The 23,407-nt window shown below is 38.2% G+C and overlaps 4 protein-coding genes across 5 annotated transcripts; 2 read left to right on the top strand and 2 right to left on the bottom strand.

The window, feature by feature from the left end:
• Positions 1-1,112: 1,112 nt before the first annotated feature.
• On the bottom strand, positions 1,113-3,205 carry dhrs13a.3 (dehydrogenase/reductase (SDR family) member 13a, duplicate 3). The gene is made up of 5 exons (XM_056271185.1): positions 2,991-3,205; positions 2,737-2,855; positions 2,526-2,649; positions 2,128-2,454; positions 1,113-2,041 (listed from the first exon to the last, which is right to left on the bottom strand). Exons 1-5 carry the CDS (start codon positions 3,115-3,117, stop codon positions 1,782-1,784), a joined length of 957 nt encoding a protein of 318 aa, XP_056127160.1. The 5' UTR covers positions 3,118-3,205; the 3' UTR covers positions 1,113-1,781.
• Positions 3,206-4,222: 1,017 nt separating this feature from the next.
• On the bottom strand, positions 4,223-7,737 carry cryba1a (crystallin, beta A1a). 2 transcript variants are annotated; one of them, XM_056271187.1, is made up of 6 exons: positions 7,414-7,737; positions 6,771-6,837; positions 6,547-6,665; positions 5,778-5,919; positions 5,541-5,683; positions 4,223-4,672 (listed from the first exon to the last, which is right to left on the bottom strand). In XM_056271187.1, exons 2-6 carry the CDS (start codon positions 6,807-6,809, stop codon positions 4,525-4,527), a joined length of 591 nt encoding a protein of 196 aa, XP_056127162.1. In that variant the 5' UTR covers positions 6,810-6,837; positions 7,414-7,737; the 3' UTR covers positions 4,223-4,524. The 2 variants fall into 2 exon arrangements, with proteins under 2 accessions (XP_056127162.1, XP_056127161.1); XM_056271186.1 differs by having other exon boundaries at positions 7,405-7,736.
• Positions 7,738-8,756: 1,019 nt separating this feature from the next.
• Positions 8,757-11,533, top strand: crybb1l3 (crystallin, beta B1, like 3). Its single transcript, XM_056271178.1, has 6 exons — positions 8,757-8,830; positions 9,262-9,335; positions 9,466-9,584; positions 10,776-10,908; positions 11,010-11,152; positions 11,261-11,533. The coding sequence occupies exons 2-6, from the start codon at positions 9,270-9,272 to the stop codon at positions 11,424-11,426; spliced, it is 627 nt and encodes a 208-aa protein (XP_056127153.1). The 5' UTR covers positions 8,757-8,830; positions 9,262-9,269; the 3' UTR covers positions 11,427-11,533.
• Positions 11,534-13,764: 2,231 nt separating this feature from the next.
• On the top strand, positions 13,765-23,361 carry unc119a (unc-119 homolog a (C. elegans)). Its single transcript, XM_056271204.1, has 5 exons — positions 13,765-14,201; positions 19,367-19,480; positions 19,673-19,772; positions 22,250-22,422; positions 22,539-23,361. The coding sequence occupies exons 1-5, from the start codon at positions 14,087-14,089 to the stop codon at positions 22,649-22,651; spliced, it is 615 nt and encodes a 204-aa protein (XP_056127179.1). The 5' UTR covers positions 13,765-14,086; the 3' UTR covers positions 22,652-23,361.
• Positions 23,362-23,407: the final 46 nt, after the last annotated feature.

The following is a 23,407-nucleotide window of genomic DNA, read 5'->3' as shown; positions in this document are numbered from 1 at the left end:
AGCTGCTTCCCACACTCACATGCCCCAGCATGCCCCACGCCCAGCCTTAGCAGCAGCAGCAGTCTCGATCAATCAGGCTCCTCCCATGCAGTGATTGCTAATTGATGCACTAATCCAGTCGTTAAGTACTGTGCCAAAGAGCTTGGGAGTGCGTCCAAAGTAAACACCTGCCGTCACTCATCAATGTGTTTTGCTTCTACAAAACGAATCGAAGGGGACGGTGTAGTTACAGACTTACCGTGCCTGAGAACAAACACACAGAGGAGAGGTGGCCAACATATGAGATATGATCGGTGACATGAGCACAGAATGGATTTTTATAAATATGGCACAAGTGACAGTCAATACTTTCAGGTTAGAAAACAATAAGTGCACAGAAGAAACTGGGTAAAACTGACCAGATTCATCCACCTGGATAGTATGCAGTGTAAAAATATCAGCATATATAAACAGGATGCTGAGATGAGGTCTTAAAAAAAAGTGTCAAAACGTGACTATCCCATTATGAGGTAAAGCAACGGGGGTTCTGTCGAAGATTCATGGATATGGGTAAGGGTCTATAACAAGTCTTCTTTTTGGTTATCCCATCACACTGAATGGTTGTAGCCCCAGACGCCCACTTTCATTCAGAGGAAAAGCAAACTCTAATATGACATGAAATTACTTCTGCAATTCTCAGTGTAATCTAACCTACTTTATTCTAATGATTGTCATCTTGACAGAGGTCTCTGTAGACTCTTAAGGTTGTGTGTTGCCTTGAGTTGAAGGTTGCCAAATGTGACACGCTACTGCCCCCCAGTGAACCAAAAAGGTACAACATCCTATCAATATATAGGTACAATATCCTATCTGACAAGGTAAATAAGCTTTAAATGAATGAAAGAAATTGTTTTTTTTAATTTCTTCATTTGATTGAGATTTTCTAATACATGAGGTATTTGAATTAGTCATGAGTTAAAAAAAAAAAAAAAATCAGTGGATGCAATGTTCCCATTTGGGTCAAAAGAACTGATCATAAAAAAAGCAATAACACAGCATGCATGTTTATAAAAACAGCACAATGTAAGAGTCCAGAAAAATATAGATGTTCTTAGAGAGAGAGAGAGAGAGAGAGAGCGAGAGAGGGAGCATTAAAACAAAGTCCATTGAGTGAATACAAATCATAACTCTACTTCACCTCTACATATTTTCAAAAAAATAATAAGCATTACATATCATAGGAACATTATATGTTACTTTGGTTACTGTTTCCCAAGCTATGCATAGATTGTTGCTTCATTTAAAGTAGGGATGCACAATACATTGGTACAACATTATTTATTGGCCCATTTTTGGTTACACTTTAGTAGTCAATCTTAAAAAAAACTAATAATTTGATAATAATGTTAGATACAATCTTTACAAATCTCAAAACAAATATCCGTTTTTCATTCTGTACATTATAATGTTGTGATGCCTAAATCAGTTTAGGTTTTAGTGTTTTATTTTTATTTAAGACAATTTCCATCAATGTATAGGTCCATAACAAAAAAAAAAAATGTATCAGGTTATGGTATCAAGCAGAAATGAAATATTAGTGTGAACCTCTAATTTAGAATATTGTATTAATTTAAAGCAACAACATATTTTAAAACAATATATATTAAATGCAAAAACCAGCCACCTCAGCTACGTGTGCACCTGTGAATTAAATGAAGAACCTCAACAGCTGATACTCATAATGCTGTTATCGGGCTTTTGTGTGTGGAGTTCTATTGTTCCACAAACCTGCATGAGCTCACTTAAGATAGGTCACACAGCCTCTCGCTCACTTCCCAAAGCTTCCTGGCCAGGGCATCGTCCCGTCCGTCAGCGCTTACATTCTGCAGAGCGCAGGAAGAGAAGTAGCGTCCACTCAGAGGCTCGAGTCCCTCCTGCAAAGCACAGTATAGTGTGGTCTGCGCACCTCCCTCAGGGTCCAGGAAAAACAGCTTGGACATGATCGGGTAAACCAGCTTCTGCACCGAACTCATATTCCGACCAATCTCAGTGGCTATGACACCTATTAAAAAGAGACAATGAAGAAAATTTGGAGGAATAATAATACTTGTGACATAATGGCACACAAAAAAACGAAGGACCACTAACCTGGATGCAGGCAATAGCAGGTGACACTCGTCCCTTCCAAGCGGTTTGCGAGCTCACGGGTAAAGAGCACATTGCAGAGTTTGCTGTGGCAGTAGGCTCTGAATGCATACCAGGAAGACTGACCTGTGACCAGATCCTTGTGGGTGTTGAGGAGGTTGAAGTCCACAGAACCCAGCCGATGCAGAAGGGCGGACACGTTGACAACGCGGCTGTGCTCTGCCTGCTTCAGACGATCCAACAGCAACAGCGTCAGTAAAAAGTGGCCCAGGTGGTTGACGCCGAACGCCATGCCAAAGCCATCATCAGTTTTGCCTGATGCGATAACACCTAGAGAAAACCTCACACACTGAAATCATGTTCTTGCATGTGTCCATACACCAGATTGCCTCTTAAGTTACCTGCATTGTTAATGAGCAAGTCGAGCCTCGGTTCACTCTTCAGAAAAGTCTCAGCAAAATCACGCACTGACTTTAAACTGGCCAGGTCCAGTTGCATGAACAGTACCTCAGAGTTCCCACTTTCCTGGGGGATATACAGCAAGTTATTTCTTTTAGACTGATATCAGTGTAATAAGAACTGGGAGGAATTGGGGTTAATGGAAGAGTTCACCTTTCTTATGTCATAAACTGCAGCTTCAGCTTTCTGTTTGTTTCGGCAGGCGAGGATCACTCGGGCCCCTCTCTTGGCCAGATCCAAGGCTGTGGGTTTTCCAATGCCTGTATTACTTCCTGCATATACAGATTATTGATTACTCAACCCTGAAACAAGGTTAAATGTTCTCTGATGTACAGCAAACTACAGTAGATATAAATATGCAAATACAATATGTATCGACCGTGCTTAAGCGTTTAAATGTTACCAACCTGTTACAATTGCCGTTTTCCCCTTTAACGTGACGCTGCTCTTAAATCTAGCTCCTTTAAACACGGTGTAATAAAGCAGGATATATACAGCCAGCACACCAGCCAGCACTGACAACAGGATAGACATTATGTCCTTTGAGGGCGTCAATTGAGGAATGTTACAAATTTTCAGAGTTTAGGAGAGTAGGCAACACGTGTTTTGCTCTTGGGTTTTGCTCCGTGTTTTGTTTTGTTTTTCAAGCTTTTGTATCGGCCAGTTTCCGGGTTTAACTTCTGACAAGCGCTGGATGGCGCCATTTCTCTACGTCATCTCAAGAAGAAAAGTCGCACTTTCTGAAGAGAATCACCCCAAGACCAAAAGAAGAGCATGAGAAATTAAACTTAAAAAATAAGCCCGTTTTAGTATAGTAGGCCTACCACAAATATGTCTCATAACATTACCTGCCATTTGTATTTTAAAAAGCACCATTTCCACTGTGAAATGATTAGATGTTATAATCTTATTATAGGCTAATGTTCTTAACAAAAATGAAATATTTCATTTTATTTATTCTTTATTATTAATTGTTATTATTATGCCATTACCCATTACATTATCACACACTACCCCTAAAACACCTTTCCTCTGACCATACCTCAACACCTGTGAAATGTTAATGTTATAACCTTAACACAGGCTCTGATGTGTTGCGAATTTTTTTTAATAAAAAAAATAAAAAATAGTTCTTGTCACAACCACACAACAGAAACAACATAAATTGTTTAAAAATTTTAGATAATTTTCCAATTTTAAGCAACTTGCTGCTGCGTGTACATGTGATACGCAAATAGGCTAGTTGTTTTGTCAAAAATGTAAGATTTTTTTCTTATTGTGATGATTCAGTAGATGAAGCAAATCATTTGAATCCAACATGCTGTTTAAATTAATTCCTTCCTTAAAAGTGAATAGATTTGAGAATATTTATCATAAATAAATTAGTTAGCATGTAATCATAATGGGTGACAGACAGGTCAGGAAAATCAACATCGCACCCAAAGATGAAAACAACAATAAACTTTTATTTATTCGTTTTCAGTTTTGCACCCTATTTTGTCCCTGTACTCACAAGCCACTGGAAATCAACTCTTTTTAACAATAGGATGTTTTGGTGCTAATGATGGTTAAAATTTGGGCCATTTTACAAAGTTAGTTTCAAACTACACTGCATGCATCAAACACACTCTCACAATGGTTGGTTTTCATGTGTGTACCCTTTATTGATCTCTTTTGCACAGACTGCATCATGACAGTGATGAGAAGCGAAGCTTAAATCACACCACTGTGCCGCTCACAGAATCAGTCTGCTTGAGTTCTTCCTCTGACTCTTTTCTTTCAAATCGATGGCATGCAGAAAGAAGAAAGCGTTGTAAACATTTGCCGAATGCACCAGACGTTCAGCCTGTGCTGGGCTTGCTGGTATCGGAATGAAGGGGTGGAGGTGAGGAAGAGGAGGAGGAGGCAGGGGAGGGAGGAAGGGTGCTGGGCGAGCTGCCCTCACTGCTGAACCCGGCGGAGGGACTGCACCTGGAAGGTCTGAGCGTGGGAGCCCCATTCCCTGTAGTGTTTGTACTCGCCGCCATGGTGGTCACACTCCATGATGTACTGGAAACCACGGTAGCCGGGGTACTGGTAACAAACCCAGCTGCATGCAGTGAGGAAACACATGACAGATGCAAATTGAGATCTCTAGTTTGAAATTCCAAGTATCCCACATATTGCAAGGTTTGCCAATGTGCCCTCTAATTGTTTTTTTCTTGCTGAGCAAAACCTCTTTCTATAGGATGAACGATTCACTCAAAAGTGCTTACATCATGCTGTAACTTTAAAGTCTGCATGACACGGAAGTTGCGATAGGCCTTTTTTCCCTATCATAACATGTGGTTTGCTAGTATTGGTGGATCTCATGTGAGTGACAGGTTGTCCCGCCCTCGCGCCAGTAAACACGTCATCAGTGAAGAGAAGAAATGTCGATGCAAGAGGGAAGGGAAGTTATTTTGATTAAAGATTATGAGGGCACATGAATTTATTAAAAAATAATGATTTTTGCTTGGATAAATCATTTATAATAAATACTGCAATATTCCATAAAATATAATAATTGTTCGATTTCATGGTGACTTTAAAGTGCTATTTGTACTATTTTATTTGACCCCTGATGTAACCAAGTCAAAATTAAATCAGATTTCTGAAAACAAGCCGTTAATTTAGCAAATATGAAGCACATTTTAAGGTTATCTGAGATTTTTATCTGTGTTAACTGTGCCATTCTTTGAACTATTTTTATAATAATATAATACAATTAAATATAATATAAAATAATATAATAATATCAAATAATATCATATAATATAAGCTTTCAAATAGCTTTTTTTGACTCTTCCTTCAGCGTGGCATTTTGTTTTTTCATCAGAGGTGTGTGGCCTGCATGTGTGCAGCTTACAGGGAACACTGGTTACAGCACCAGACGCTAATGCCATATAGAGAGAGAGAGAGAAAAGTATGGTACTCACGCCCCACTTTGCACCTGCATGGATCCGATCTCATTGGAGGGCCAGCCCATGGCCTTGAGAGAGGGGTAGTCGTCAGTTATCTCCCACTGGTGTCCGATAAAGTTCTCCCGCTCAAAGACGGTAATTTTTGACTCCTTGTGGTTCTGCGTAGATCATAACAGCGGAAGAGATTGTGTTTTATTTGGAGAGATGGTTAAACCATTTCACCACTGATTATTGATATGGTTTCAGACTCACAGCAGAGCAGATTGGCCGGAAGGACATTAGTCTCTCGATGTGGTAGGCATTGCTGCCGCTCCAAGACTCCCAGCGAGGGTAGTCGCCTCTCTCCAAGATGAACTGCTGCCCACAGAAGCTGGAGTGTTCGTAGCCCACCCAGCTGTTCAAATATACACATGCTACATAAATAATACGTGTAGTGTGTGTGCATGTGTGTGTGGTACTGGTAAACCCTACGTTATGGGGACAAAATGTCCCCACGAAGATGCAATATCCAAAATCCTTGTCCTAATGGGGACATATTTTTGGGGGTCCCATGAGGAAAACAGTTTATAAACAGTTTTATAAATGTTTTTTGAAAATGTTAATATGCAGAAAGTTTTCTGTGATGGGTAGGTTTAGGGGTAAGGTTAGTGTAAGGGTATAGAATATACAGTTTGTACAGTACAAAAATCATTATGTCTATAGAAAATCCCCATAAAACATGAAAACCCAACATTTTTTGAACACTACACTAACAACTTTTGAATGGTAGTGTAAAAATTACAGATTATATTAATATTACTTTATATTTTACACACAAATAATATTACATATTATTCAAATACACATTAAACATTTACACAATATTATTAATATTATTTAAAATATATAGTTTTTAAAGTGCAAATACTTTTCTCTTAGGGGTTAAACTGTAGTACTTCTAATTAATTAGCATGATACAACAACAAATGAAGTCTGTTGTGGTCTCATTTAGATAGTATGTGTCTGTGAATACATGACTTACGCGCCACACTCCACTTTCAGAGAGCGGACAGTGTCCATGCCACATTCCATTATGTTTTGACAGGCTGAGGTGAACTCCACGCGCTTGCCTTGGAAGTTCTCTTGGTCATAGACTGTGAGCTACACATATTCACAGAGACAAAAGAGATGTGATTGATTCAGATTATTCCATATCCTTTTGTACTGTGACCAACATTATTTCATAGACATTAAGTGTTTACTTGCCTTCCATGGCCCCATTGGCATGGGATTAGTCAGAGCCATCCTTGAAGATATCTCAATGCTGATAGACCTGAACAAGATAGTTAAAAAAAAAAGAAAAGAAAGAAAACATGCATGGGTTCTATATAATTTATGTTAACTCTACAAGTAGCCTAGGGATAAAAATAAATAAATAATAATAATAAGAAAGATATGGCAGCCAACAAGTTAGACCTTGCTGCTGTTTTAGAAGGTATCATCCAAACATAACAGGATAAAACCACAGCTTACTGAAATATACTGATTAATAGCCAAAACATTGAGGTATATACAAATTTAAAAACGGCATAGATTACATCAGCAACTGCTAAAATATCAGATTGTCTAGAAGGTTGTACATTATGCAAAGCTTATAGTGCCTATTTTACATTTTTAGTCACTAATTTTATATATATATATATATACATTTTCTGAAAAGCCCATATTGACAAAAACAAAACTCATGTATATTTTGACAAAGACACCCACATATGCTTGCTATGTTTGCTTTGGGTTTTCAATTGTCCATATGTGCGCCCTTCCCATAAAGTTCTGCAGATCAGAAAAGCACACTAAAAGATGACCGCAGAGGCTGAAAGGACAAACATGAAGGGCTTACCTGACCTACCCAACAAATAGCTGCAAGCACTCAGGAGTTCCACACAACGGTCTCCAGACCTCCGACTAAGGGCTCTATTTATATGTAGCATGACAGAAAGGGAAGATTGGCCACAGGGCAGGCAGGAGTCAGCACTTTGCCTCAGGCCTCATTGTTTTGGACTGAGCCTTTGGCTTTACCCAGCTCACAATGCCATCTGCCGTAGCCAGGGAGGCATCATGCCTACTGGCATCTGCCACCGGAGTGGATGCCAAGCAAGTGATTCCATGCATGCTTTTACATATGACCGGAGTATACTGCAAACCACACATGCTTGCAGAAACACAAGCAAGCTGTTTCGACTTGAGATCATTCCAGCAAAGACAACACAAAGATTCACTGAGGTATAGATTCAAGGTTTCTTTCAAGCCAAAAATGCTGGGTACAAACAAAAAACTATGGTTTTTAACAATTAACTATCATTAAAAGTCCATTTTTAAGCTGAATTGAGACCCTTCAGCTCTCCTCTCAGTGCGGTGGCAGCTACAGAATGTTTCAACAACCCTCTTCCACCTGCCTTTACATACTCGCCCACATACAGACGCTCTCCCTCACATATGCATACACACGCAACAGGCCCGTATACAAGCACATCCATTCAACATCCATGTCCTGCCCACTCCTTTGACTTTATGCAAAGCAGGCTGCATGGCTGGGGCCCAGTCGAGGAGGTGCATGACTAAGTCAAATGAAGTGTGTGAATTATGGCATTCAAGTAAATAAGAAGATTGATTCATAATTTTGCAGATTTTTGGGTGAGTTTCACTATAGCTCTACAAAGAGAAGTATTTTTGATTTGTCGATGGCCATATGTGTATGATTGTGAGAATAATTAAATGCATCGCTATTTAAATGTAGAGTACCTAAATGCACACTTGTGGGAACTTTTACTTCAAACTTATAAGCTCCAAAATCCTTGACAACATAAATATATAACCGTAACCACACAGAAAACTGCTGAAGCTTCACACAACGGCAACAAGTCCTCTTTCTCTCAATGGAGAGGTCTGTGGCCAGTCTACTGAGGTCAGCACATTGCTAGCCATGCTATAGAGAGTGTGTGAAAGAGTGTTGAAGAGATAGGGGCTGTGGAGTGCCACGCTTTTTGCTGATGGAGGTAGACATCAGACATCCAGCCCTAGCCTGGAACAAAGCAATGAGCAGAGTCAGCAGGGTCACATAGATAAGCCTCCACTCCAAACCCCTCCAAACGGCCATCACTTTTATCCAATAGCCTGGTCTCATTTTGCTTTAGAAGTACTGCAGGCATATATATATATATATGTATATAGAACCCTTGTACATTACCTTGTACATTCAGGTCTCGGCATCTTTTCCTCCACCAGCGCTCCTTTTACATTCCATTCCTCTGACTGCAAAAGTTTAGGTGAGATCTGATTGGTCATTTCAATAATTTCAGAGTGACCACCCTTTAAATAAGTTTGTTATGATTGAGATAGATAGATAGATAGATAGATAGATAGATAGATAGATAGATAGATAGATAGATAGATAGATAGATAGATAGATAGATAGATAGATAGATAGATAGATAGATAGATAGATAGATAGATAGATAGATAGATAGATAGATAGATAGATAGATAGATAGATAGATAGATAGATAGATATCTGCCGAGCTTGTTGCTTTATAAAAAAGACCATTTAAATATGTCACTTGACTGATGAAGTTGCTAATGATTTCTCTACAAATGTGTTCTGATAAATAGCAAAGAAGAATTGAGTGTAACATTCCGGAATTAATCTTGATTCAGTCTTTCATTTAAGCTCAACTTCTCTCTGTTCTGTCGTTTGCAGCTTCAGCCATGTCACACACTGCTCTACAAGGAAGTATGGGGAGTCGCTATGCCAAGGAAATGAGCTCCCACAGAGTATGTCAAACCTGTCCCATCATGCTCTTATCAGATTCTCACTTTTTCCTCTAATATTGCCATTACAAGTGTTTTGTACAAGAAGCACTCGCTGAATTATTTGCCTTTACTGTGTGATCTCTCTGATCAGATATATCTGTTTGAGTACGAGAATTTCCAAGGGAGCATAATGGAGCTGAGTGGAGAGTGCCGTAACGTTTGTGACAAGGGGCTTAACCGTGTGGGCTCCATCAGAGTGGAGTGTGGGCCGTAAGTACTCATCTCACAAATCATATGCATAATATGATTTGTCGCATATGGGTCAGTAATTTTTTTTAAAGGGGTGGTATAATGCCCTTTTCACAAGATGTAAAATAAATCTCTGATGTCCCCAGAGTGTGTATGTGAAGTTTTAGCTCAAAATACCCCACAGATATTTTTATATAACATGTTAAAGTTGTCACTTTTTGAGGGTAAGCAAAAACGCACCGTTTTTGTGTCTGTCCCTTTAAATGCAAATGAGGTGCTGCTCCCGGCACAGAGGGCGGAGCTTTTTAGCTACCTCACACAGACATGCACTGAAAATTTCTAAAACTTTTAGCCTTTTATGTTCAAACCGGAGTCAGAAAGATGGAGAGACTCAAGAAGAAGTGACAACATGTAGAAAACATTTCTAAATGGTTAGATGAATTTATGTAGCTTATGTGTAGTTATCTTCTAGTCATTGATTAGCATATTCTGGCTTGATAATCTATAAATCGTGTTCCGGGGGCGGGGTTTATGTACATTTTAGAGTTGGTGATGTCACTAACCCCGGAGGAATGTTGTGTAGTCCCGTTTCCTTAAAAAGCAATTTCTTTATAAGAAAATATCTCCCTTTGCTTTGAACTTTAAGCGTCGTAACTTTGCAGATGTTGTTTATGCTCAAACAGCAACATTACACACTAACTAAAGTTAGAAAAGTGAAATCATAATCAACCCCCCCTTTAAAGAAACTAGTACTTTAATTGAGCAAGTATGCATTACAAGTCACTTTCAAGTTTCCACAAAAATGTTAAGCAGCACAGATTTTTTTCAACATTAAGAATAGGAAATGTTTCTAGAGCTCCAAATCAGCATATTTGAATGATTTCTGAGGCTCACGTGACACTTAAGGCTGAAAAATAGTTATTTTAAAATTTAAATAATATTTCACAATATTACTATTTTTACTGTATTTTTTATCAAATAAAAGCAGCCATAAGAGACTTCTTTCAAAAACTTTCTTTAATCTTTTATCCTATTTGCGAATATTCCAAATTATTTAAATTATCTACAATTTATTTCCGTAATCCTTTTCAAATGTTTCTTATCTGTTAACTCTTGTCAATAGCATAAAAGGGAAAAAATTTAAAATATCTATTCCATAATGTACATGTAAAAAGACCATTTACAGTGTGTTTGCCCTCTACTGTCTTGCAGATGGGTAGGTTTTGAGCAACAGGATATGACTGGTGAGATGTTCATGCTGGAGAGGGGCGAATACCCTCGATGGGACACTTGGTCTAACAGCTATCGATGTGATCGCCTCATGTCTGTCCGGCCCGTCAAGATGGTGGGAGAACATTATATCAGTCCATTTCCCATTTTATCACAAAACATAACCAATTAATAATAGGAGGACCATCCGTCTCAACTGTTTCTTTCTCCATGTAGGACCCCCAGGACCATAAGATCTGTCTGTATGAGTGCATGAACTTTGAGGGTCGTAAGATGGAGGTGTCTGATGAGGACATCCCAAGTTTGTGGTGTTATGGCTTCCAGGACAGAGTCGCCAGCATTCAAGTAAATGGTGGAACGTAAGTGATTTAACATTTCTTATATTTACTATTACAAAAGATGAAGATTATCTAGGCATTTGATGTTATCTCATGAGTTACCATATGCTATGCTCGTTCCTACTGTAGGTGGGTTGGATACCAGTACCCTGGCTACCGTGGATATCAGTACCTGTTTGAATATAGATCCTATAAACACTGGAACGAATGGGGTGCCAATCACCCCCAGATCCAGTCTGTGCGTAGAGTGAGAGACATGCAGACGCATCACAGAGGCTGCTTCGAGATGGCATAAGGAATGACACGTGGCATGGACAGGTGGATACAACAAGGCCCCGCACGGAAAACTGTGGAATGTAAAAAAAAAAAAAAAAAAAATCCTTTATAAAGAGCAGCTTGGAATAGACATTACCTAGGAATGAACAATCATGTGTTACGAGTTGTAGAACCACTATTAGGTATGGCAAATGCATTCTACGTCTAACCCCATTAAAAAAGTAAAGAAAATAGATCAAGTAGATCCCAATTTTAGTGCTTGTCTAATCATTCATCAGTTTTGTTTGATAGTTTTGCATCATTATATGTTTCTTTGCTCTACCTAAACTCTCTATCTCTTTGCCTTTATTACTTTATATAAGAATGTCTACTACCATATGAACATCCACAGTAAAGCTAATTTGAATCAATTTCTCATTTAGCTGCTAAACCCTGGCAGGAATATTCATTGAACCAGAGGGAGGTGCAATTCAGCTAGGCCCGGCGCCGGGGGCATTGCCCCCTCAGATCTGATTTGTGCCCCTTCAGTTTCATTTTTGTATTCATGGTTACAAATTAAATTTTTAACCTTTTGAGCGGTACGGTCCCATATATGGGATTTTTATTTCTGTGCCCCTGAGAGTCCGGTCCCACATAAGGGATTTAGAATGTTCAGTGACGTGACATAACTGCCAGATTCAAACTCTGAGCCAGAGACGGACGAGCTCAGCGCTGTCATATATCACAACTATGCAGTGTTTTCAACCTCATAATGTTTATTTTAGGTTTCAGACATTTAAATACACATGAGCACTAGCAAAACAATACATTTGGAGTTTGTAAAATACACACTGATGTCTGTGGAAGCAGCGATAACAATCTATTTAAATATAATTTGCCTAATTTGTTCAGATCAGACAAACAAAGTGGAAGTATCAAGTTTACTCTATTTTTCTCACAGTTCACACGCCACTTTCATAGGCCTACATGTATTTCGGGAGAAACTGATGACTGGCAGGACTATCTGAACTGCGGCGCAAAGAAACATGGTGGCGCCCATCTCACGTTATAGATCAAGATCAAGATTATTTATAAAGGTTTTAAACGTACACGCGCGAGAGATCACTTCCAGCGCTTGCCGGAAAAGACCGAAGCGCCCGCGCCCTCAGATCACTTGGACGTGGCTGTGTTTACAAGGGGTAAAAACTATATAAATACTGTTCGTTTTCTCACACAAACTGCTCGTTTCGTGTCTTAGGCTATCAATGTGTACTTACATTTACGAGTCATTAAATCATGTTTAATTTGGACTTCTCTGTGCATGCTCTTTGAGGAAGTGACCATAGACCTGCATTATATGACTGACAGACGAGAACGGTTTGACCTAAAAATATCAAATTAAAACTACTGCGGAAACAAAGACAACTACATCTTGGATTCCCTTGATGTAAGCTAAAACATACCAAAAATTAATTTCAAAGTGAACTATCCCTTTAAGAATTTCACGTGCCCCCGGCCCTCAGTCATTTCATCCTGCAGCCGGGCCTTAAAATTTTATCACAGTTTCCACACAGACACGAACTGTTTTCAACATTGATAATAATCAGCACTCAACAACCTTCTCCTGCTTTCACACCACATCTTCTAGAATCTAGATGTTCAGCTGGTATTGTGACGGACGGAGTCCTCAACGTGGCAGATGGGAGGAGAGAACAGAATATGCCTCTTCTCTCTCCAGGAACAGATTTCAGACCCTCTTTATTTACAAAATAGAATCTTTATCACTTTATAAGGGATGCTGGCATCTAAAAACACATTTCCTAGAAAACCAATAAACAAAAATAAAAGATTTTAAAGCACAATAATTGTACAATGTCCTTAATTCAATATTTTTAATTATTTATGTAATTCACCATGCATAATAAATTAGGAAAAACGGTACACATATTTGGAAGTGAATAGTTATTCTATATTCTACTGGTACCAAATTTTTGCATGGTTTTTGTCATGGTTCAGATAGCAACTATTCACTTCCTAATATGTGTATCATTTTTCCTAATTTATTATGTGTGTGTGTATATATATATATATATATATATATATTGTGTGTATGTATGTGTGTGTATATATATATATATATATATATATATATATATATATATATATATATATATATATATATATATATATATATATATTATTGCTAAAAAGCTTAATCATTTTCCGGTTTTCCTCCAAGAAAGAGGAATAAATGCAAGTGTTGTCCATACAGTGCATAACAAGTCTGATCAAAATGAGACAGACATTTAGTTTTAAAAAGAAGCGGCTTGAGTGAGTAAACCGTCTGACCACTTCCTTCCGCACTTAGTTAATACTGCTCATCTCTCTCGGGGTTTGCTCGATTACATGGAGTGGTTGCTCTAATACCTTCAGCTGCAGACAAACATGCAGATTACAGAGCGAGAGTCCCTCGCCTTAGAAAAGGAGTAGCTAAAATACGGCAACACAACATCCTTAGAAGACAGACTGGCAGGGGGAGGTGAATGCGCTATTCTTGTATCAGTAAAGAGCCTGCGTTAAATAACCAGGACGCATAATACAGCAGAGGTGAGGCAAACCAACGGCCCTTGCCAGAAAGGTTGGTGCGAAGACCGCAACTCGTGCACGGACAACAACAGCAGCATCTTATCGCATTTAGACATGAAAGTGAAGCAAGGCTGCGACGCGGGTGTCCTAAATACGACCGAAGAGGATTTGTTAAAAAACACAGAAATAACGCCGGATGATGTACTCGGACTGCAGAAGATCACAGACAGTAAGTTCAGTAATATCAATGCCACTCTGAAACAGGAAGCTTCCGACAACAATCGCACGGCTGACGAGCTGCTCTGCTAGCTCACACTGTTGCACATATTTTACCAGTGCGAAATGGCACGTTTAGTCATGCGGTTCTTTTTTTTTTTTTTGTTCAGTCTTGCGCATTCTAGTACGAAACTTCTTTTAGAATAGAGCGTCATCTTTTAAAATGTGACGTCGATGTAACGTTTTCATTTAGCGAGTAGGCTACGTCTTCGTACGGTCCTCTTTTTTTTTGGTCGAACGAACCCAGTGATACTGATGAACGTACTGAGCATCAAGAAATAGGCTAGGCTATATATAAAAAAAATAATAATAATAATTTAAATACTGACACTGAGTAACGTTAAGCTTCATTTTAACGTAATAAACGAAATATGTAATCATGTAGGCTATGGCTATAGTTAACTTAAGGCCAGTTTTAAATGTTTGCATTTGTCACCTCTAAAAAGTCTGTGAAAAGTCATTAAATATATAGGAATGATATTTCTAGAATCTGAATGCAATATTTTAGGATACGAGGATGATTTGAATACATTATTCACTCACTGCTAATGAATGTTTACATTTCCATGTAAGATTAAGCAAGTTATTATTATACTTGCTGAACCTCTTTAATCATACAGCAAGAGGAGGTTTACTTAAAACAGGCTTCAGCATTTATACTTTAATTACTGTATAGGCTTATGTGTGTAACTTTGTGCCACACACAGATAAATGCACAAGATAATTTCTTCTAATAATGTTGCCGGATTCATTTCTTTCTGAAGCAGCATACAAGAAAGAGCATGTTTTGTGTACATAACACATTCTTAAACACGTGGCAGGGTTATTATAGTTAACTAAAACCATAAAAAAAACATTACTTGAAATACAATAAATGTTAACTGAAATAAAATATAAACAAAACTTACTTTATTTCAGCTAGTTGCCAAATCAACATTTCTCATGTTTATTTAGTTTAACTCCATGTACTAAAATTACCAAAACTAAAATGCCAATTATATAGATACATTTTTTATAAAACCAATTAACAAAATTAAAAGTTTGACCAAAAATAAAAGGAAAACATAAAAATAAAAAAATAAACTAATTTGAAATATTAATAAAAATCTATAAAATGATTTCAATAATCAAATAACACTGACAGGTGGTTAATGATACAAATTTCAATGAAATGAGGAAGAACCATGCATGCATCACATGATGAGTAAACATAATCAGATCAATCTGATGATGATTGAAGATATTTGTTGAGGATCAATCATACTGAATAGTGTTAACATTTGATATGACTAATAATCCTCTGTCTGAACCCATGGTTAAAAAGGAATTAAAATGCTGATTTGGTTGAAGTGCTTTTACTTATTCAAAAACAGTTTGATTTGTTTAAAATGGAGCATTGTTGGGTTTGTATATTATGATCTTTGACCAATAAGCATTCATCACCTCATGCAAAGGAACTCAGATGCTAAATTTTAGTATGACTGGATGACTCTTGTGAGCTGGTGTTTTGACACATTTTTGATAATGTCTTGCTTGTTGATCCTGCATGGAAGACATTATATCTGGCTCTAAAACAAATATACTTGATCAGAGATCAGATCTGTGGATGAATGCAAATGCGCAGTTTGATGAACAGTTTTACGGAGCTGGCTCTGCCAAAACTGACTAATAGACATTTGCATTACTGTTACACTTCTCACGGTCCATAAATAATATTTCACTTGGACATAATAGCTACACTGTCTCGTCTTTGCCACCATTTCTTGTTGTGAGTCATTAGCTCTGAAATGCGAGTGATTTGTGGTTGAAAAATCAACAATGTATTCTTGTCCTCTGAGCTGTGAATTAAAACCTCTTTGAATAAATATATTTACAAGTGCACAGAAGAAATGCCTGAGAGAAGTGCTGAGATATCACTTTCAGATGCCACTCTTCTTCTAAATGGAAGAAAATCTGGTGTCTGGCTATTGGCTAATCACTTGGATTAGTGCTCTAAAAATAGAAGCTGCTCTTGTTTAAGGATACAGGCTGCTATTCTGAGGAAAGTGGACAGCATGCTTGCTTTGGATTCACTATTATTTACTAATTGCATTTTTGTCCTCTTTATCCCATGTTACTGTTATAAACAAGAACACAGAGTATGTTAATGGATGAAGTGATAAATAGTATAAATATATAAGTTATGTTAATAAGTGTTTCAATTTCATTGAAGTGGATTGGCTTTTAGCAAATGGTTACATGACATCCTCCTATAATCTTTTGATTAACTGCTCAATTTGGCGCTTTACTTAGTGTTTGGAAGCATTTCTTCATAAAGAATGAATTATGGTGTTTAGATACGCACATTATGCCTCATAAATCTAAATGAACCTGTGTGGTCTTGTAAATGGATGCTGTTTCGTTCATAATCTGTGTTTGTTATACAGAGCAGTTCCTTTTGTTTACCTTACAATAACAGGTGGTAGTTATTCTGGATTGGTATCAAAAGATATGTTGCTAGGTGACAGCATTAGAAGCAGTGAAGTGCGGCACCATGGTGGTTTGGAAAGCTACATTGACACTTGCCTGCCACACAGCTCTGATAAGATTTTTTAAAGAATTGCACATTTGACATTTTGTCAGATAATCACACAAATATTGCTTAATATGAATGATCAACCTGGGTACATTAGGTTTCACAAGAAAAGGCCATTTTTAAGGATCAGAGAGAGAGAACTCCTTAATTGCACATTTTCACTTTTTTTTTACAGTTCACAAATAGTAAAGCAGATGCACACCAGGTGCTTTATAACTTTTAAATATAAAAGGCTAAAAATAATTGATTGCACTTATGATGCCTCCACCAAGACATTGGGGTTATGAAAACTAGATAACAGCATATTATATTATATTATATTATACTATTAAAATGTTACATTCTCAATAAATAATATAATAATTGATTACACTGATCATGCCTAAATAAAGTTTAAATTACTGAGATTTACACTTCTAAAAATACACTATGTACTGTCTCTGTTCATTTGTATTCTCCCTTCACCTCTCAATTTTCCTGACTATTTGTATTTTTGCACTCACACTCACACACCGTAGTGTTACCTCACGTAGATTGGTCCCACTGTGTGGCAATTCATGAGGTGAAGTAAACAGAGCGAAACAAAAAAACATTTCCATGAACAAGTTCACCGAGAGCTATAAAAGTGTTGATTTGTTTCGAGCCTGTTTTGTGGTATTGGCAAGTGCATTAAAACGCAGGAAAATATGCAAGGTATCCGTTTCTTGTCTATTCAAGTTTCAGTGTTCTACTCTGAATTGGCTCTCATGCTCAGAGAAGTTATTTATCAGCAGGATATGTTTAAAAACATAAATCTTCGGAACACTAAAGATCTTTTCGATTAAATCTGAAAGATTTCTGTTTCTCCATTCATAAAGAGATCGTAAAACTAATCCATATGAATTGAGTGGTTTAGTCCAAATTTTCTGAAGAGACATGATCACTTTATATGATGAACAGATTGAATTTAGGCTTTTATTCACATATAAACATTTATCAACTCACACATCAGCTGTGGAAAACGGAAGCACAAGCAGGTTCGCTTGACGTGCGAGAACCAATGAGGTTCATTCTTGTGTGTTACGCAGCATGTTTGAGCTTCCTCAAGAACCAATGAGGTTCATTCTCGCGCATCAAACAGGTTCGGTTGAGCTTCTGTTTATGTTCGCTGATCAATGTTTAAATGTGAATTTTATGGGATACGTTACGGTTCAGTGTCTCACAGGAAGGAAGTAGTAATACACTCATCTCAATGTCATCCTAGCAGAGATGGACCTCTCAAAATTTAGAGTTGTCCTAAATCCCCTTAGTATCTACCAATCTGCTCCATGTGATGGGGAACAATGTAAGCTTCTTAGGTATAATCCATCCCAGGTAGAAGAGGGCTGACACAGCTGCTCCTCGCACCTCATATGCCTCCTTTGGGAGTTTGGTATGAGGAAAAGGAGACAAACATTAAAGGGCATGATAAGAGTAGCTGGCCCAAAATTTTTACCAACTCCAGGACACAAATAAATCCCCATATATAGTGAACACCAAAAAATATTTGGACAGTTAAAGGTGCATTGTATAATATTTAGGAGGATCTGTTGACAGAAATGCAATATCATATACATAACTATGTTTTCAGTGGTGTAGACCTTTAACCGTTATGTTTGAATTACCTTAGAATGAGCCATTTCTATCTACATACACTGCGGGTCCCCTTGCATTGAAATGCGCCGACATGTTTCTACAGTAGCCCTAAACGGACAAACGCGTTTCGGAACTATGTTGTTCTTCGTGCAAAGAATTACACAGTGCACCTTTAAGTCACACTTACAAATTACAAATGCCATTGCATTAGATTTTGGGGCCCAAGGACACCAAAGGGGATGGTGCCTGTTAGAGTTAAATACATAGATTCACACACAGAGATATATATAAAAATATTATTATTATATAATGTATATATATACACACACATACTAAAGCAAATTATTATAATATTACATGGAAAATAATATTATAAAACATAACAAAATATCCAACCAGCTGTCACTCATTTTACACAAAATGAGCAAACACACTGTTATGGCAATCTCAAGTTAAAAAGCAATAGAAAATGTTGAAAATGAAAGCACAATGTGTTTAATAATGTTTGTCTGATGGTATACTTCCCATTGTTCTGACAGTATTTCTAAACAGTATCAGTCTCTGCAGGCAGGTAATGAATCGAGTAGGTGTATGGTCATCATCAATGTCATTTCCATACAACATCAGAGAGAACAGAAATAGCTCTTTTTGTCCCTGCAGTCTATCACACAAGGTTACGGCTCTCAGCGTTACTCAGCCCTGAGGCATATCTTTGATAGCTCACTTGATGCATGTGACCTATGTCACGCACACATACCCAGTGTTAAAATGTAGTTAGCTTTATATTTTGAAATGTTGTGACAAGTCTGGAGAGAATCACATCCATGTTAATGTTCCATTCATATTTCATTATCTTACAAATGTTGATGTTATGAAAGTCATAACTGAGGCACATCTTGAACCGCTGCGGTTTTGTTTTGTTTCCATAGATTACCTCTGCGGTCCAGAGCAGAACATACACAAGATTGACTTCACCAGGTTCAAAATCCGAGACATGGAGACTGGCACAGTTCTTTTTGAGATCACCAAACCCCCTACAACAGGTAAGACAAGGACAAGACCTCTCAAAATCACTTCCTCACTCCACCTACACAGGCTACACATTTAAATGCAAGGCTTGTCTTGATTTCTTTTTTTTTTCGCCGTAAAGCCCTGATTTCCATTTAGATGCAGCTCGCTGCTCAAGAGCCCTTCAAAGGCTCATTTGATAATGCCGACCCCTTTCTGATTCACAGAGAGTGGGGAGGACAGAACAGACTTTGACCAGAACGCCGGACGCTTTGTGCGTTACCAGTTCACCCCCACCTTCCTCCGACTACGCCAGGTTGGCGCCACGTAAGTGCATAGTGCAATCAGTGACAGGATTACACTTGATCTTAAATTGCAAGCTAAAATTAGCCTGAAATCACACTTGAGTCTATTTGACTTAATCTTTAAAGGAGTCATATCACAATGAATAAAAGTTTGAGATAAATTGGTTAATTGTACTATGAAAACATGCCGTTTCAACAACTTAAAACTTCCAAGTGAAAAAAGTCCATGTTAGACAGATGAATAATTGAACAAATGACCCGCCAAGTCACAGGGGAGAAAGTAGGATAGTTCCCTTTGTACCTCTGAGTTTTAGAAAAATGGGCAATGAAATTGGCAAGTGGAATTTGCTTAGCCACTCCCCCATATATACTGTTATATAAGATGCAGACAGCGATCACTTTTTTAATCACCGATAAAAGAGCATTGAAAAGAGAAGATGTCTCTTGCTGGATAGTTTACGGTCTCACTCTCTAGCAGACATCTGCAGGGCTGCGGGCTGGGCGACACCTAATACCAGTGTTGGGAAAGTTCACTTTCTAACATGAACTAGTTCAAAGTTCAGTTCACAAATTTTAAAATGAACTAGTTCAGTTCATACTTCACAATTTTGAACTAAGTTCACACAGTTCCAAAAATGAACTAGTTCATAGTTCTTTTTTTCCATATTATGTTGCTGCAAGCGATTTTTTTTTATTATTGCCACAGCCCATATACAACCACAGACAGCAATTATTTTATCGGCGGGCAAAGTTTGCACAGAAATGTAAGATCGTATCATAAAACCCGTTTAAATGATCATACGACGCCTCCTCAATGCTTTGTCGACTACAACTTTTTGTTTTGATGACGCATGCGGCGGTGTGACACTGGTGGCTGGTGTTGCCAGATTGGGTGTTTTTTTCGCTACATATTAAGGCCTGTTTACGGTGTGTTTTAGCCGGGTTTTCGCCTGGAAGGCTCTATAGAAATCTGGCACCCTATTGAACGAAGTTAAACTGAGAGACAGCATTCACAGACACCAGAATGAACGAGTTCACAGTAACGTTCATCAGGCAGTAATACAGTACGTTCAGTTCACGTTCGCCCAAAACATGAACGAGTTCATGAACTATTGTTCAATGAACGCGTTCAGGCACAAACACTGCCTAATACCTTCACGAGATTCTATAATCTCCGGGTGGCGTGGGTTTCTTCCCGCGTGTTGGGTAGTACAAACAGGTAAAGTGTGGGAAGACCACATGGGTATTTCCACTTCCCTTTGGGTAGGATGTGGCCTCCGCAGCATCTCTCTCCACCTGGACTTGGTTAATCCCCAGCATTAACCACTGGTCGTGGCTGTAAAAAGAAAATGGAAAATGAGCCGAAGCACTCTTTTCCATTAAGAACATAGAGAAACAGCAGTAATTTAACCGTCTCCGTGGTAAGCTCAGTCCATTCCATCCCAAGAGGCATGAAGGACTATTCGGCTTACATGGGGCGTTGGGAAGGTTAAGATCGGGCAAGGACATTTGGTGGCACGCTACAGCTTGCCAGCATCTGCTTTGCCAACACTCGTAACGCAGTTCGATCGTTGTGGCACTTTCCATAGGGACCCCTAATGTCAGTCGACATAACGTAGAGCGTGACTGACAGAAAGGGAACGTCTCGGTTACTGTCGTAATGTAACCCTCGTTCCCTGATAGAGGGAACGGAGACAGTATGTCCCTCCTGCCACAACCTTGAACTAACCGCTGAATGGCCGGGACACTGTCTTGGCTCCTCGGCACAGACCTAATGAGTGGATTAGTGCATAGCTGCCTGGATATGCATGCAAATTCCACTCGCTAATTTCATTAGCTGTTTTCCCAAGTAGGACCCCTAATGTCAGTCGACATAACGTCTCTGTGCCCTCCAGCAGGGAACGAGGGTTACAACAGTAACCAAGACTATACCACTAGTCCTAAGCACCAGAAGAACTAAAGATAAGGCAAAGGAAGATATGCCAGATATATACTTGACAGTTCTGCTCATAAGTTTTCATACCCCTTACAGAATATTCATTAAAGACCATTGGGTGTAAACTTCTTGAATTGGATGATCAAAGTAAATTGTACTTATTTGGTCTTCAGGGGAACATGTAAATCATGTAGCTTATAAAGGGCAGTGCTAAATGTAAAAAATATATATAATCTTTAATTCATTTTGATTGAAATAATTTTTTCTTTTGATTTAAATTTGATGAATAAAACAGCTTGAAAGCATTCTGAAAAAAAAGGAAATAACCTTTTAAACATGAAAGTATTATGCAATCATTTAAGATATTTCATCTTATATAGAACCCTTTTGGCATAAAGTGTTCTTTAAAATTGAGCCAAGAACCCTAAGGTTCTACTGTACGTAGAACCCCATTGAATCTTTTTCTTGTGCACGCTCTGCGTTTTATCTCCATCCAGAACATGGTAGGAATTTCATTGCTACATACTACATAATCTTAAATGTGTCCTTTCCTGCCTCCACAGGGTTGAGTTCACTGTAGGCGATGTTCCAATCAACAACTTTCGTATGATTGAGCGGCACTATTTCCGTGGGCAGCTGCTGAAGAGCTTTGACTTTGAGTTTGGCTTCTGCATCCCGAGCAGTAAGAATACCTGCGAACACATCTACGAATTCCCACCTCTCTCTGAAGACATAAGTAAGTCATGAACTGTTTTATGAATTCAGAGTGTGACTTAATAACTATTGATTGATTTCTGATCTTGTGGCAGGACATAATACAAGTGACATTGTGTTTCTTGCATCCCTCTACAGTGCGTGAAATGATCCTTCACCCATATGAGACACAATCCGACAGCTTTTACTTTGTGGACAACAAGCTAGTAATGCACAATAAGGCAGATTATTCCTATAACGGTGGACCGTAGAAATCTGCATCCAGTTGCAGTGGACTGGCATAGGAACATCTACTGAAAGTGGCATCTAATCTTGTATGTGATGGTGCATTGGTTTAAAAAAATCTCAGGATTGTGTGTGTGCATATTTGTGCGTGTGTGAGACAGAGAGAGAATGTTACTCTAAGAATGGGCCTGTACTACTTTTTTTCTCCTTCGAATCTTTTAAAGTGTGTGATAATTGTGTCTCTCATTGAGTACATGAGTGTGCCTGTGCACATGTGCATTAATTGCATGCTCTGTTTTTTATGTATTTTTCAAAGCCCAAAGCCAAATGATTTGTGACTAAATGTTCATACAGTGAGTGACATCACTCAAGGCTTCTAATGCATAAAAAGAGGCTCATGTAGAGAGAGGTGCAGTGTGTTTGAACCTTTAAAGGAAGGAATATTTTCAGGAACTGTGCAAGGAAATGTGTATTTTGCCCTGACATTACACCCCACTGCCTTTTAGATTCGCTGAAAGGCCCTGATTTTCCTTAACTTTTCTCATTTTCCTTTTTGAATACTTATAATTTGGTCAATGATGATGTAAATCTGTGTTATTTATATTAATATGCTCTTATTTATATTGATATACATTGTCAAACATATTTTTAATAGCATCTTTTGTCAGAAATAGTTATATAATATAGTATAGTTATACCATTATGTGTAATTGTTTCATGGAATTTAACAAAAAAAAATAAACAGAAAAATAAAAATTCCAGTGCTTGAAATCATATTTGAT

This window comes from Rhinichthys klamathensis, unplaced genomic scaffold (genome assembly GCF_029890125.1).
Source record: "Rhinichthys klamathensis goyatoka isolate OS25496 unplaced genomic scaffold, OSU_Roscu_1.1 h1tg000311l_1, whole genome shotgun sequence".
NCBI classification, from domain to species: Eukaryota; Metazoa; Chordata; class Actinopteri; order Cypriniformes; family Leuciscidae; genus Rhinichthys; species Rhinichthys klamathensis.
The sequence above is the reverse complement of the archived record's forward strand: the minus strand, read 5'-3'. Positions and strand labels throughout refer to the sequence as shown.